The 17,090-nt window shown below is 36.5% G+C and overlaps 1 protein-coding gene across 1 annotated transcript in view; it reads right to left on the reverse strand.

Annotated features, from left to right (window-relative positions):
- Positions 1-753: 753 nt before the first annotated feature.
- The window catches only part of LOC149410790 (UBX domain-containing protein 4-like), a 48,315-nt gene continuing 31,978 nt past the window's right edge, over positions 754-17,090 (reverse strand). Inside the window, exons 4-11 of the mRNA XM_089648052.1 lie at positions 11,258-11,416; positions 10,716-11,065; positions 9,857-9,952; positions 8,617-8,740; positions 3,145-3,302; positions 2,361-2,541; positions 1,700-1,889; positions 754-1,313 (exon numbers count right to left, since the gene is read on the reverse strand). Of these exons, the coding sequence (XP_089504178.1) occupies positions 1,166-1,313; positions 1,700-1,889; positions 2,361-2,541; positions 3,145-3,302; positions 8,617-8,740; positions 9,857-9,952; positions 10,716-11,065; positions 11,258-11,416 (1,406 nt within the window). The 3' untranslated portion in view covers positions 754-1,165. The remainder of the gene's footprint in view (positions 1,314-1,699; positions 1,890-2,360; positions 2,542-3,144; positions 3,303-8,616; positions 8,741-9,856; positions 9,953-10,715; positions 11,066-11,257; positions 11,417-17,090) is intronic.

Here is a 17,090-nt window from a genome sequence, read left to right on the forward strand (position 1 = left end):
AAATTATCGCGAAATCTCGATTTACGCGGAAATATATCGTATTTTTACGAATATCTCAATTTAAAGGGTAGGCCGCGACCGAAATCGGCAGCGAAATCTCGATTTACGCGTAAATATATAACATTTTTATGAATTTATTTCGAATATCTGAATTTGAAGAGCCGGCCGCGACGGATTACGGCCGTGAATCCTCGTTTTACGCGGAAATATATCGTATTTTTACGAATTCAAATTCAGATATTTGAAATAAAGGGCCGGCCGCGACAGAAAAATACCGCGAAATCTCGATTTACGCGGAAATATATCGTATTTTTACGAATTCAAATTCAGATATTTGAAATAAAGGGCCGGCCGCGACAGAAAATTACCGCGAAATCTCGATTTACGCGGAAATATATCGTATTTTTACGAATATCTCAATTTAAAGGGTAGGGCGCGACCGAAATCGGCAGCAAAATCTCAATTTACGCGTAAATATAGAGCATTTTTTACGAATTTATTGCGAATATCTGAATTTACAGGGCCGGCCGCTACGGTAATCGACCGCGAAAATAAAGAAATAATTGGTATCAATACGAATTTACAACTAAAATACCACCCGGATTTGAAGAGGCGGCCGAGAAAATCGATTTTCGGCGTATTTTATTTTTTTTTTCTTTTCATAAAATTTCGAATTACGTGGGAATTCGTTAATTCGAAATTTGATTTTTGATGTCCGCTGGATTTCGAATTAACGAGGTTCTACTGTATCTTTATAGGGCCGTTGCTTCAAAGACCTGAAATAATAACAGCACTTGAATGGAACTGTCACAGAATTTAAAAATTTGATGAATTGTTCCAATTCTTTGTATAACCTGCCTAAGTATATTAAACAAATATGTTTGGTGATTTGTCACAGTACCATTTTTCATTGAGTTTCACTAAGGATTAACAATAATGTTAGTTAGTGACTTTTCGCTTTACGGCTTCGACATAATTAAATTAATGATTTTAAAATATCAGCTAAAAGAAATTGCAGTACAAAATGAACTAAAAAGGAATAATAATATATTTTATATTATAATATTGTTATATTTCAGTTCATCGGAGATCGATGACTGAAAAGTGTGATGTTCAAGAAATTATGTTAGGTATAGTGATCGGAAGTCATTATTTGGTGATATGTCTACATCTGCTGTGTGGAGTTTCCGTTCCACGTGTTGTTCTCATCGTCGGAGTCGCGGTCCTTCAGTCTGTAAGTGTTGCCATCTTTTCTCACGGTGCTCATGCCGGAGCCACTGTTCTCGCCTCCCGTCTTTCTTCTCTTGACGGCACTGGAATGTATTTATAATTCACTATAATATTACAACGGTTAACAATGTTGACTTACCATCTTCTCCGTATTCAAATTTTCAATATCTATCTTAACATGGGTTTTATCTCTGCTTAAGTGATGAGCGAATGTGACAAGCTTTTATTAAGATAGGGTAATCTACCTCACGAACTTCCCATTTCGGCACAGAGTCGAGGGTTTTTCCAGAGATATTTTGAGCCTCTAGATCAGAGGTGGCTGCCAATTTCCACTTTCTACAGTGGGATGCACTTCCGATTCTACAGTCAGCAGTTGTGTAATATTTTAGGAGACATTTTACTCATACGTCACACGCCTGTAGAGCGTTTTGGTAGATATTTCAGACTACTAATACTTGTTTAAAATCACCTGTCCTCCTGCTGCGTAGGCCTCCTCTGTGCCCCCCCGACGGCTGCACCGGCACCCTGAGGGGGCCCCGGGGCCACATCGGGGCTACTGCGCCCTCTTGCCCTCTGCCCCGTGATCAGGTTGGACAAGTAGCGGAACAGGTCGTTGGCGGGGTTCACCACGCACGACCAGAATATCGAAGTCAGCATGCCTAGGGGATTGGAAATTCGTAAATTAGTCATTTGTAGCGGAAAAATTAGTCATAAGTCATAAGGTCTATTTGACGATGATACTGGACATGACACAAATCAATGAGTGGTACAATCAGTTGCTATAACCCTTATAAAATATCGATCCCAAAAATTCAGCAAAAGAGGTAATTATTTTATATGCGCGCAATGCAATTTTCATTTGTACACGAAGGCTACAGGCTAGTGCAACATTGACTACCGGTGCATAGAGCGTGAAGACTGAAATATATAACAACAATATTCCAAATTGTAAACAAATTGGACAAACCGTTCAGGAGAAACAACCATCCAAAGCCCGGCTGAATTTGAATCGCTTGTATTGAGGGCCGTTACTCTACGTGGAATGATGCGTCACAAATAGAAATAGGATTGTTTTGTATAAATACACCAAAAAGAAGTTGGCCTAGAATCAACAGCAGTAGTGTCCTCACCGAAGAAGCCGCCCATCTTGTTGACACTGGAGCTGAGGACCGGGGGAGCATCAGGATCTCCACGCAGTAGCAGGATTGCGCTGTTGGGGCTCAGACCCAGCGCGCGCATGCTCTGCGGGTCCTCAGCCTGCGTCAGGCATCGACGAGGGTACAGGGTGGACAGGGAGAAGTTTCCTGAACGCTGTAAAACACAAATCATTAGTCTAGACAAATGCCATAGAAAATAATAAATATCACGACTTGTAATGTCAGTGATTTTGGACCTTATTTTATCGGAGTCGAGTGCTCCATGGAGGGTACCGCACTTAATGTCTGCTTGTTGGTGCCACTATTGTGTCACGACACCAGTGTTGACGCTTGTTTACTTTTGGTGAAATATGACCCTTAGGCTACCATTAGGGCAATCCTCACCCTAAGGCTCTTTTCACACCAAGTTAGTCACGTCCAGCCAAATAACATCCAGTCAATAGGTTTCGCACTGAATACACCAACTCCGCGAAATTTTACTCACTTTGTGGAAACAATTTATTACTTCAGCAGAATGACCAGGTGATGTAAAAATTCGACCAGTTGAGTCAGAAGCAGTCCTGACTTGGCAGAACTGTTCAGTTTCAAAACAAATTCTAATATTTGTTTCAACATCAATAACGATTCGTTTCGAGTCGAATCGAGAAGCATCTGATGCAACTCGACTAGACAGGATAGGTGTGAAATGAAATAGTGTTAAATTTTATCAGCAAACCGTTAAGGACTTGGAAATTACAAATACTAATGATGGACTGACCTCGACATTATCCCGGACATATTGGCGCAACTCCCCGAGTGTGGAGTCAGATCCCACGCTGGTGGTGTGCGTCTGTCCGTCGGGCATCTTAAACTGTATCCTGGTCACATTGCTGGTGTCCACAGGCGGGGAGGGCGCCGTGGGGGTGGTGGGGGACGCTACAAGAAAAACATAGTTTTTTGTTTGAAACTGAAGAGAAAAAGGGTTATGTAAAAATCTATTTAAATAAAAATAAAAATGTTTGGTTGTTCAAAATCTTGTACCTCAGAAGGTTCTTCACTGACACAACATTGCATTCGCAATACATGTGCTTTTATATACCTATATTATATAGATGTCACCTGTGACAGGTAAAAACATGCTTTTAATTTAAACAGCGCCATCTGTTGTATATAAAAGCAACACATGCTATTGTTTCTCTATCTGCACAGACAGACTGAGCCAAAGCAATGTACAGTAGTGTGGGCCGATTTTTTTTTCTTCAGAATTCCATTTGACGCTATTTATAAAAAGTTGTCTTTGTATCTAAAACATCAAAATAATATACTTTAAAAAAAATCAAAAAATATCTTAAGGCTCCACTTTGCCTTTAAAGTTGGAGAAAATATGCTAAAAATTAGTTTTTTTCAGTCTCATTATAAAGTATTCTGGATCAGTTTAATCATGTGCATTTATGAAATCTTCTTTAATAAAGTATGTATCTTTACTGCATATAACTAGAATCTATTATTTTTGTAGTAATACGACACAAAAACGTTCCCGCCCGCAGTTCCTGTTTCAAAAAAAAAGTATCTCAATTTAAGGAAACAAGCTCCCTACTGTTCGATATTTGTTCTTGTAAATGTAAAGATTGTACTTGTTCGAAAGCAAGGAAAGTTTCCCTTAAAGAAAAACAGTTTTTGGAAGACCAAAGAGGTGAGAGAAAAATGTTCATTGGCAGTGTTGATACACCGACTACGAAACAAATGAAAAAATCTATGAAGAGAAAGAGAAAAGATCTCACTAAAATAAATACCAGGTGTGTGAAAAAAAAAGAATTTGTAGACACTGTATCATTATCTTCCACTTCAACATCAAAATCATCTTCTCCGATCGCAAAATCAAGTAGGTTACTTAAGACTAATACCACTGCTTTTCCGACGACCAGCAAATCTCCATCTTTTACAGTTCTCTCCAAGATCTTTGACAGGTTCAGGATATCGGATCGAGCTGGTGCAGCAATCGCTTCTGCCGTCTTAAATGATTGCAACATAATAACGCAGGATAATACTAATAAAGTAATAGATAAAAATAGACTGTGTCACGCACGTCTGCGTACCAGATCTATACTCATGAAATCAAAGACTTGGGATAAAGTAAGTAAGATTATTTTTTTATGGTCGAAAGGACAAGACTTTGGTTAATATAAAAAAAGGGCAGAAATATTATAAATGCACGGTACTTGAAGAACACGTGTCGTTAATCGTGGAACCAGGATCTCATTTCTTGACCCATATTACCCCTAGGTCAGGCACTGCCGTTAATATAACCAAAGCAATTATAGAATACTTTGCTTGTCAAAACATTTCACTTGACCATTTAGAAGCAATTGGTTGTGATGGTACAAATGTTAACACGGGAACAACTGGTGGTGAGATTCGAGCGATGGAGAGACACTTAAATCGTCCAGTACAGTGGCTGATCTGTCTTTTTCATTGCAACGAGCTGCTTCTACGCCATTTGATTATTGGATGGCACAACTACTGGACCTCGTGCTTTTTCCGGCCCCGTAGGTTCAGCTCTTCATAATTGTCATAATTTGCCTGTTCAATATTTTTTAAATATTGATGTGGAGTACTCGACCGATGTCCTGCATGCTGATTTAAGCACCGATCAAAAATACTTGCTCGATATTTTCAAAACAGTTCCCAGCGGACGTTGTCATCCTGATATTGCCAGGAGAAACCCAGGAGTGATGTCACATGCACGATGGCTTACTACAACGCGTCGTATCCTACGACTGTATATTGGATGCGCAACGCCATCAGAAAATCTGGTCATACTAACCACATTTATCATGAGGATGTATGTTCCCATGTGGTTTCATATAAAACTACATGGGTCGTGCAAAGATGATGCGAGGCATATTTATAATATGACAAACTATTCGCGCTATCTTCCGGATGAATTAAAAGCCATCATTTATCCCGTAATACAGCGAAATGCTTACTACGCTCATCCCAAATTTACTCTTATCAATGATAACCGATGAATCGCCTATTATCAAAGAACTTGGGATAAGACGTTTGTTGAAAGCCAGAGAGTTTTCCCGGACAGAGCTCCGAACATTTAAAGTACCAACATTGAATTTTAATACACAATGCTATATTGATATGATATCTTGGCATGATACGCCGATCACATATCCTCCCATTTTAGAAGGTGTAACAAAACAAGACCTGGAGGATCTTAACCTAACTTCAGAAATCAGTTCCATTTTCATAAAATTTGAGAAATTCCCTGTCATACACAATCGGTAGAACGCTGTGTGAAGGTTGTAACTGAATCATCTTCGAAAGTGTGTGGCAAGAAGAACAGGGAAGGCCTTATTACTACCACCATAATCTCCAGAAAAAATATGCCAAAAATTGAAACTAAGCGTGATTTCATACCGGAATAATTGATTACGTTTATTTCTATAAGATATCTGTAATATTAATGAGTTAAATTCTTAATGTTGAAACAGCATTTAATACTAAATAAATTATTGTGAAAATTGTAATTATAACTCTTTCATTACCTTATCACTTGGGAATAATTCACAAAAAATGTATTTTAATCAATTTTCGATCGCAAAATGGAACCTAAAAATGATAACATTCAATAACTTTTTTTATTTTTTATTAACTATAAAGACCTAAGACAAATTTTTATCGGTAGCGCTTATTGAAATAAGTCAATTTTTTTTTCGCCATACAGTGGCGGCCCAGGCTAATGTACAGCTAGTTTAGAAATAAATTAGAACAGAATTAAAATAGAATTTCTAGTGATAGATGTATTTAACTTTTGTGTGATTTCCTGTACATAATGTACTGTCCTTTTTGACATTTTTTATTTTCATATAATGGAACATAAATGCAACTTCTGTTAAAATTAACTGCCGCCCTCTGTTGGTAATTCTTAAGTTATTGGTTTGTAAGGTTTTGAACTTGGCTAAATATGTGTACACATTTTGGTTAAGGCGATGCAATACGTAGTAATGCAAAATCATGTGTTTTTGGTTTGAAAATTTGGTCGCCTAGAAATGTTTCAGATGCTTTAATTAAATACTGCGAGTAGAATACATCTTGGCCTTTGAAATAATCGAGTATTTTTTAGATAAGTCTTTTTATAAGCCCAGAAAAAAATAGTGTAAAGGCCTATGAAAACTGTTTTAAAGTTCAAAATCTCCTACTTACGAACCCATTTTCGGTTATGATTTTATTGTATAATGTGGCAAATTAAGTTATTTATAAAATGATTGAAAAAAAAAAATATATATTTATGCCTGAACATCCACAAAATTAAATAAAAGGCACTTTTTGGCAATGTTTTTTTCTTGCATAAATCAAAACAGGCGGATGGTGTTAAGCGGGAATTTAAACCTTATCACCATCTACATAAGGGTTGTTATTGATATCGGCTCAATTTAAAATATTACACGACGTAGTGCATCGCCTTAATGTTAAAAACAGACATCTTCTCGAAGCTCACAGGGTAAAGTCATTTACTGCTATTATTTGAAGACATCAAGTCCTTTTATAATAAATATGATGTCATCGTTCTTATATCTTCTGTGTTTTTCGTTTTCGTACAAGGCGGAAGAGAATGATCGTCAATAATGTAAGTACAACCTCTCTCTGGTACAAGTATATTGGATATATCAAGAAGAAAACTTCGAAATATTGGTTGTGACAAATACATGATTAACCGACTGATAATCCAGGGGAAAATTGATGGAAGGCATTACGCCTAACCTAACCTAAACGACATTTAGAATAAATTCAAATCAAATCCTCGTACTGTACCGCCCATTATAAAGTTTGCTTTTTCTTTATTTCTCACATATTAACCCTTCAGTACTTTCATCACTTTTGTACAGTTTGCAATGTTTTCTGTGTATTTCAAATGCGCTATATAAATCTTATTTTTTTTTATTTTCCGTAAAAACAAATACCGTTTTAGAAACTAGATAAAATTATCTTTCCAGTGTATGCATTAAAAAAAAATTACTGTTTTTAAATAATAAAATTTTAATATCAAACGTGAAAAATGTTGTCAAAAACGATAACCACATTTTTAATTAAATTTTTACTCCAATCGTAGAAAAATTGATAACTCGAAATTTCGAAAAGACGTTTGTTTTGTTTGCGGAATTTGTACGAAAACTGTACCTTCACTTTTATCTAGTTCATATAATAAAAAATAAGAATTAATTTTTAAAGTTAAAACCATTGTTACGATAGCGGCGCAAAATATGAGTTATTAATTGTTATTTTTACGATTTTATTAATGGATTTCAGCATAACTGGAAAGAATTATTATTTCTCTTTCCAACGTCAAAAAAATGAAGTTTTTCCGCATGATAGAAAAAAAGATAAAAATACTTTTATAAAATATGGACGCCCGGTCATATATGACCCTCAGATGCTGGAGGGGTTAAAGAAAATATTTTTTTTTAAATAAATACCATGATTAAATAATAACATCCATAATAACATGTGTTTCCAATTATGTCCTCTGGATGCACAACTGAACCTATTTAAAGTCCACTAAAAACAGTGTTACAAGTGACCTGACAGGTAAGTATGGTCCTGTATATTATCTCCCTATACAGAATATAAATAAACAAAATTTACATAATACATTTTAAAGATGGGTTGTTTCGGAAAATTCAAACAATTCTTCAAATTTCAATCAAAGTTAATTTTCAAGTTCTGTGAAAGTTCTTCTCAAGTTCTGTTAATATTTCAGTTATGTCAAGTAACTGGCCTATAATGATATAATAACAGAACTTGAATAGGACATTCACAGAACTCGCAAATGAACGTTGAGATTTGATGAATTGTTCAAATTCTATTAAACAACCCATCCTAAGAGCATCACATTCATTGGTCAAATGCATCATACATACAGTTTTGTACTGTTGATCGACCAACCGACGGATGCAATCTGTTGGTCACAAGTTGCTATAATAGATTGACTAGTTTATAGTTATTAATAAGAAAGCGCATTAAAAAGATAATGTATTTGTAAAGTACCCTCAAGGAGATTTATCACAAAATTGGCGCTATACAAATCATCCATTATTAAGTGCAGTTCCGTTGAAGGTGTTTCGGACTGAAGCTTTCAGGATGAAGATTGATCTGACGATAGACAACCACCGATAGAAGAGGACACCAGAAGAAAGAACGTAATCCTGGGAGACTTCAATAGTTTTGAAGTAGAACTAACCTGGTTTAGGAGCATCGGAAGGAGATCCAAACTTGCCTAGGCGGTCCAGCCTGTCCTGGGCGATCTGCTCCAATATTCTAGCACGGATTTTCTCATTTTCCTTCTTTTCCTTCATCCTCTCTTCCTGGAAATAAAAAAAAAATTGATTGAATTATTTTCCAGCAATTTTTGACAGACAACGTGATTTTACATGCTAATTACCTAGCACATGCAGATGATAAAAAAATATACTTAGTTATTAAATCAATCAACGACTGCATTAAACTCCAAGATGACCTCAATCGTCTTTTTGTCTATTGCGAATTAAACAAACTTGTTATTAACATCGCAAAATGCAATTAATTAACATTTACACATAATAAAAATAAAATTTCCTTTGTATAGGCATTGAACAGCACACATATCAATGAAGTAAAATATATCAGGGACCTTGGGGTAACACTGGATGTTAAATTAAATTTTATCCAACACACTGATGAAATCATTAACTAAGCCAATAAAATGCTGGGATTTATAATTCCCATAGCAAAACCCTTCCACAACATAAACACTCTATATTCCCTTTACACCTCATATATTCGCCCGCACTTGGAACACTGTACACCGATCTGCACTCCTTTATACCAAGCCCATATTGAAAGAATAGAAAGAATTAAAAGAAAAAATTTTAAACACAAAAATTATAAACTAAACTTGCACTTCTCAAATTCTACTGAATCCATTAAATTTCAACTCCCTCCAAACACGACGTCCAATTTATGATCGAATCCTATTGTTTAAAATCCTAAATAATGGTCTGGACTCTAAAACTAAATTTTCATATTCCATCAATATCAACCAGATAGAACAAATATTAGAAAAAAATCACCAATTCCTCGTGTATGTGCACAATATAATACGAAATTTCCCAGCATTGACATTTTTAGTAATAACCTAAAGAAATATCGATATGAAGTAATGCGTACGATCGATTATTAATATGAGTATGGAATGTATCGGGAGCATCTCCTATCCTCTTCCTATATTCCTCTTCCTCTACCCTTCCTATAACCCTAAATTAATTTTAAGATATTAAAACTTCATTTCCAATGAACTTTAGCATAAGAAACTTCCGTGGCTTGACTTCAGTTCACTTGTATATTTATCATTGTATATTTTGTAAAATGCCGTTTGTTTCTTACAAATAAATAAATAAACATGTTAGTGTATCAATAATTTGGCATTGTTTTAATAATGTTACCTTCAATGTCTTCATTTCTTGTTCCTGTTGCCATCTTTTAAGTTCTGCCATGCCCGCTCCCTGCGCTCTTCTCTCCATCTCCTTTTCTATCTCTGCCTGTAAAGGTTAACATCAAAATGTATTAGGTAATAATTGGAAAAGGCAGTATAAAAGTGTAATTAGACAGGGGTGGAACGGAGGTACATATAAAAATACATAAAGTACAGGTTATAAAGCACAGTTCACCTAAAATAAAACAAAAAAAAACCTTGGTAAATACTTACGGAAATATCTAGTGTAAAACTTATTGCAAACTAAGGCCCTTTTTCCACAGGGATATAAGTATCGTGGCGATACAAGTATCTTGGCGACTAACGCTATATATCTGTGAGGAGATTTGTACACAGGCACTCGTTGCTGACATTTCTTAAAATTGTGGGTAACGCCAGTCTCCCGCGACCAGTTGGTCAAGCCGTTACCGAGACTTTAAACATGACGGAGCTATTAATACATATGATAGTCTCATAGTTATTCGTGTCAGACATTTTTCAAGAGTGCTTATGCTTTAGATCAATGCTAGGAACAAAACAGTTGATAAAAAATTAAAAGATGAGCAGTTACAAAAGCTAGTTTCGACGTGGATCTCGTGATTTCAGTAGCAACGTATACAAACTGTGCGCGACAAGTTGTTTGCCAGGTACACTGGACACAACATCAGTATCGAATATTTGCGTACTCCTGTGGAAGGAGGACCTAATACTTTTATTGACAACTTTAAAAGGAAAGTGAAACAAAATAACTGATTTTTTTTTATATTAGAAGACAAATAGGCCATTGTTAAAAGTTTTAAATTGTAATTAATCAGATTAAATTGGCTTACTTTTCTTTCTTCTTCCATTTTCTCCAATCGTTTCTTCTCAATCAGTTCTTTTGCTCTCTCCACCTTATCGTCGATATTCAGCTCGGCGGCAGGAGTGGACACTGGCTTTGATAAAGAAGAAGTCGTAGAACCTTGGGCTGTAGAAGTCGTTGGAGGAGCCACTGTAGAAGTCGGTGGGGAAGGTGCAGCAGCTGTGGAAGTCGGAGAAGCTATAGAAGTCGATGCTGGTATGTTGGTGGACGGAGTAGGGACGTCTCCTTCTGATGTTACTGGAGACGGGAGTCGAGGACGTCTGACGCAAACCTCTCCCTCGCAAACCAAGTCGAATTCTTCTCTTGCATTGGGTGCCGCTGTATGAAGAAAATTAAATTTGAATAAAGCATAATACAATGTAAAATTAGATTGGTTCTGTTACTAATTTATGAGAAAGTGGGAGAGACTACAAAAGATCTATCGATGATACATACCTTTACAAGTGTCTTATTGAGTTATGATTTAGCTTTAACGATGTAGCATAAAAAAAAGATATATAAAATATTTACATTCGGCGGCCTTGGCAGCAGGCTCCGTCCAGACCTTGTTCTTAGGAATGGCTCCTTGCTCCGCCGCCAGGAATGCTGATGAGGCAGCCGAGGACCTGGCTGCTGCAGCACTGGAGGGGGCTGGCTCCGACAGCTGGGCAGGGGAAGGAGTCTTGCCAGCTGGAAAATAAACCAAGAAATTGGGTAATTACTTCAGAAGGATTACTTATAATGCACTCCGGAAAATTGGCTCCCTGGTTGCAAGAGAACCCTAAATAGAGCAAATTAAGACCAAAGAATTGCCAAAAAGCTGGCAGACTGTCCCACAGGTAGCCTTCTTTCTGGTCGCTCGCTGTTTCAATTTGAAGAAATTTCTATAAAACCACTTTTCCAACTCTGACCAAACCCGAATGCCAGATGGCTAACTCGGCATGTGAGAAAGCTGAGTTATTTGGCAAAATTTTCGCAGAAAACTCGACTCTTCAAGATAACGAAGAGACTCCCCCTTCCATTCTGCACTGGGGTTTCCACATGAAGGAACCAAAGATCCGGAACAAGGAGGTTCTCCGGGTCTTGAACGAGTTGAATATTAATAAAGCCAGCGGGCCAGATGGAATACCTGCCCTGGTCCTTAATTATTTAAACTAACTCTCACTCAAAAGTGGAAAGGTGCCAGATCTTTGGAAAAGGGTGATCGTCCACCCAATCCTACTCAAATACCGCCCCATATCCATCATTTCCGTACTCTCAAAGGTATTGGAAAGGGTGGTTAATAACAATTTGCTCACATACCTCGAGAATAACAACATCCTAAGCCAAGGCTGCCCAACCTTTTTAACAGTTGGGCCAAATTGACGATTTTGAATCACTGGCGGGCCACTGAATACCTGACGGTTCCTATTTCCATGGGGGGGGGGGGGGTTGTTAGAGAATTTCTATAAAACATAATTCCCCACAAAAAAAATTCAAAATGAGTGCTCCCCACAAAATATTTGAAATCCATGGGGGGGGAGGTTGTTATGGAACTTCGCTGAGAAAAAAATCCGCGCAACCAAAAACATAATATGTAATTCCCCACAACAATTTTTCGAATTTCATGGGGGGGGGGGGGGTGGCTACAAGATTCTATTTCGGACGCAAAAAATATTATATCAAAAACATTTTGGTGTATTTTTGTTTAAAAAGTAAGACACTGGTGACCGCGCGCAAGCTGCATTGTTTGTTTTACCACGGGCCCGCGACACTTTTTCAAATTTTTGGTTTTTTGAAAATGGTTCACGCGGGCCACTTATAATTCGTTCACAATGTGGCCCGCCACATTGTAATGTGGCCCGCGGGCCTGGGGTTGGGCAGCCTTGTCCTAAGCGATCGGCAATATGGATTTCGTCGAAACCGATCTTGTGGCGGATCTGCTCGGGTATGTAACACATATTTGGGGGGCGGTACTTTGAGAAACTCAAACCGTTGGGTTGGATATCTCCAAAGCCTTTGTTAGAGTCTGGCACCGGGCTTGGCTTGGAAAGTTACCATCGTATGGGATCCATCCAGACCTGCATAATTGGATTGCGGACTTTCTCAAAAGAAGAAAAATTAACGTCTAGTTAACGTAGTTAACGTAGTCAACCCGTAGTTAACGTCTCTTTTTCCTCTCTGCACCAAAGCCATGTGGGGGTGCCACAAGGATCTGTGCTGTCGTCGACGCTGTTTTTGTTACACATCAACAATATCGTTGAATGTGCACCAATTCATTGCTACGCTGATGACAGCATTGAAGGTTATCTTTTTGTCAAGCCCCCTTCCACAGCTCGGGAAGTTTTGAGACAAAAAGTTGACCACCTCCTCGAGAAGGTTCGTGCCTGAGCCAACCCTGGTCAGTTCCAACATCTCAAAAACCCAAATGTGTCTAATTTCAGCAAAGAGGGAGATCTATGACTTGATGAAAGCACCCTCCCCAATAAAGAGTCCATTGAAATGCTTGGAGTAAGTATATCAGACCGGCTCAAGTATCGGGGCTCTACAGAAGCCAGAATAAATCTGGCTTCAAACTGGGCGTCTTGTTTAGGGCTAGCAGTTTCTTCAATACTGACCAGCTGCTAACCCTATACAAATCTCAAGTACGCCCAACAATTTAATTTGGGAGCCATCTCTGGGCTGGAACCCCACAATACTTGATAAACCTACTTGATTCTGTGCAAAGGAGGGTGGTCCGTCTTATTGACAAGCCATTGTTAACAGACCGATTGCCTGTTCTACAGGTATTTTAATGGAGCCTGCTCTAAGGAGCTAGCAGCTTTAATCCCTGGTGCAACCAGACGTACATAAGCGGAACACCCGCTCACGTTGATGTTGGCTTCAATGAGAACAGGCTGCTTTTCTGTTTTTCCTCCTTCATTAATCCGGGCCTCTTCAAAACCCGCAGTAATAAAGCCCTTCCTACAGCCCCTACCTCAACCCGCCTCACAAGGCTGCCCAACCGGGTGGCGCCATAGCTCCCCCGCTTTTACACTGTACAGACAGGGGCGCTCTTGTGTGTTGTGTTGCAACAACAAAAAAGAAGGGTGCTTAAATTATTTGTTGCGAAAAATGTGTTGATAGGTGACATCCAAATACCATTCTCATCCACACTTCTGGTTCCTCCTCCTAATGGAGGTTGGCTAAATGTTTTGATAGGTGACATCCAAATCCCATTGTAATCCACACTTCTGATTCCTCCTCCTAATGGAGGTTGGCTAAATGTGTTGATAGGTGACATCCAAATCCCAATGTCATCCACACTTCTGATTCCTCCTCCTAATGGAGGTTGGCTAAATGTGTTGATAGGTGACATCCAAATCCCAATGTCATCCACACTTCTGATTCCTCCTCCTAATGGAGGTTGGCTAAATGTGTTGATAGGTGACATCCAAATCCCACTCTCATCCACACTTCTGGTTCCTCCTCCTAATGGAGGTTGGCTATCATGTGTGTATGTTTGAAAGCATATTTCATCACCTTTCAAAAACAGTTTTTAGTTTTTGGATACGTTAGAAAATATTCCATTATTTGGATTTTATTGCAAAGAGGAAATACTCAGACCTTCTGACAGAGTATACCTTAGGCCTGTGGAGTTAAAGAGATAAGCTGATAGAAATGTTTTGCTGGTTTGTCCGAAGTAAGGTCAAATCCTAATAGATCACACTTTCACCGTTTTATCACAGTTGTACAATAAATAAATTGAATAAGTCGATGCAAAGCTACGAAGTTTGTTCAATTAGGTTTATTGTTTTGCCTGACAATATAAATTCTACTAAGCCCAGCTCATATTTTGTGATTGATGTATTTAAATATGTCAACAACATCCTTATAATCATTACACAAATACTATATTTAGCGAAAAGGAGTTTACAATTGTGATTTGGTACATAGATAATGCCTTGATGTTCGGTTTTTTTTTACATTAAATACAGTAGAACCCCGTTAATTCGAACCCCGATAATTCGAAAAACCGCGTAATTCGAAATTTTCGCCAAAAAAATTTTTGTTCGTGTAATTCGAAAAAAATAGATTTTTGCGAAAATAAATCATTATTATTATTTTTTTTTTTTAATTGTTTAACTTATAACATTGTTACATTGTACATAAAATTAGGTAATAATAGGTTATAGTGAAAAACATATTATGTTATTGAAATTCTACTCCAATGAAGAGTGCTAGCTCTTGAGCTTGGCGTAGGAGTTATTTCACAATTATTTCATGTTTATATCAGTAATTAACATAAATATAGTACAATAAATATAAACTTAAAAGAGGATTGCGACGTTAATTTTGGTTGTAACATGAATTGCAGTTGTAACATTTGAAAGGTGATATTAATTTTTTTTAAAGATAAATTTGACCTTTTTTTTGAATAAAATAAAATTGGTATTTTTTTCACTTCTTCGGGAAGACTATTAAAATATCTTATGCCTTTGTAAATGTAATTATTGTGCATTTGTTGAGTTGAAAATAGAGGAATTTGGATGTTAAAATTATGCCTTAAGGATGAGTTAAATTTAAGTTTTTTTATTACAGTTTCTTTATATATTTGTAATATTGCATCTTTTTTATAGAGGTCTTCAATTTTTGGTACTTCGAAAATTTTGAACAATGATGCTGAAGAGAATGTTGGTTGTTTTTTCAAAATTACTTTAATAATTAGTTTTTGTACCACTTTTACAGAGCTTAAAATTTTTTCATATACACCTCCCCACCCAATGATTCCATACTGAAGTAATGATTGGACTAGTGCGTAATAGACTTTTTTCAGGTTGTTTAGCTTGAGAACATTTCTTAATCTAATGAATATATAGATACATTTTCTAATGCGCTTAACAAGTTCACATATGTGTCTGTTCCATTTCATATGTTGGTCTACAATTACACCGAGGTACTTTATTTCAGTTGTTTGGTTTAGTATGGTACATAATTTATTACAAACATCTTTGTTACATTTTTTGTTGTGTATTATTATATGAATGTTGGGGTAAGTTTTGAATTTATTTATTGTGAATGGTATATAAACTGTTTTTTTTGTGTTAATTGTAAGTAGATTTGTATCGAACCAGTTTTTTAGGATTTGGATGTCATTATTTGCATTTTCATTTACAATTTTCCAGTCATTACCCTTAATTATGATAATTGTATCATCTGCGTAAGATATAAATGTTCCACTGAGGTTTTGTTTAAAAATATCATTTACGTACATGATAAAAAGTAATGGACCCAAAACAGTACCTTGTGGTATCCCAAAATCACTTGTGAGTGGTAGACTAGATGCGTGATTATTTTTTACAACTTGTGTTCTTTGGTGAAGATAACTTTTTAGCCAACTTAATGGTGTGTCATTAAAACCCACGATCTTTAATTTTTGTATTAGTTTGACATGAGATATGCTGTCGAAGGCTTTTTGGAGATCAACAAAAATACCAACACATTTTAATGATTTGTCTAAAGCGTCTTGTATGGTACTAGATAATTTAGCAATGGCGTCTTTTGTGCTTTTGTTTTCCATGAATCCAACCTGGTTTTCGTGAATTATATTATTAATCTTTATGAACTGAGTTATTCTTTTTTTGGCAATTTTTTTCAAATATTTTTGCAATGTTTGATAGTAAAGAAATAGGGCGGTAATTGGTTGGTTCTTCCGGATTGCCGGTTTTAAATATTGGTATTATTACAGATTGTTTGTACATGGATGGAAAAACTCCGCTTTGAAAACTTGTATTGATTATATGAGTTAATGGTTTTGATACTTGTGATTTTATACATTTCAGTGTTTGTATTGTGACCCCATCAAAACTAGGGGCAGAACCTCCTTTCATACCTGAAATAATTTGTTCAATTTCTTCTGGTGTTGTTGGTTGAAATAATTCAAATTTATGCTCATTATTTACTGTAGTATTTGGGTCATTTGGGGTAAGGCCTTGTTGGATTTTTTTAGCGATGTTTTTTCCTACATTAGCAAAAAAATTGTTAAATACATTTGCGGCTTCTAGAGGTTTATCTTTACAGCAGATTTTTGAATCATTATGGTTTACATTGTTGATTGTTTTATTTTTTAAATGTTTTTTATCGACAATTTCATTTATGATGGACCAAATTCTTTTACTGTCATTTCCAGATAATTCAAGTTTTTGTTTGTAGTAGTCATCCTTTGTGTTTTTTATTAGATATGTAAGTTTTTTTTTATAAGCTTTGAAATGTTTTTGTAATGTTATATTTTCCGGTTGTTTTGTATATTGTTTGTAGAGTGTTTCTTTGTGTCTAATTGAGATGATAAATCCGTGAGTTATCCATGGTTTGATTGGCTTTAGTTTTGAAGATGTTTTGTTAGATG

The sequence above is a fragment of the Hesperophylax consimilis genome, chromosome 27, assembly GCF_061612785.1.
Source record: "Hesperophylax consimilis isolate HC1 chromosome 27, BYU_Hcon_1.0, whole genome shotgun sequence".
Taxonomy (NCBI): Eukaryota; Metazoa; Arthropoda; class Insecta; order Trichoptera; family Limnephilidae; genus Hesperophylax; species Hesperophylax consimilis.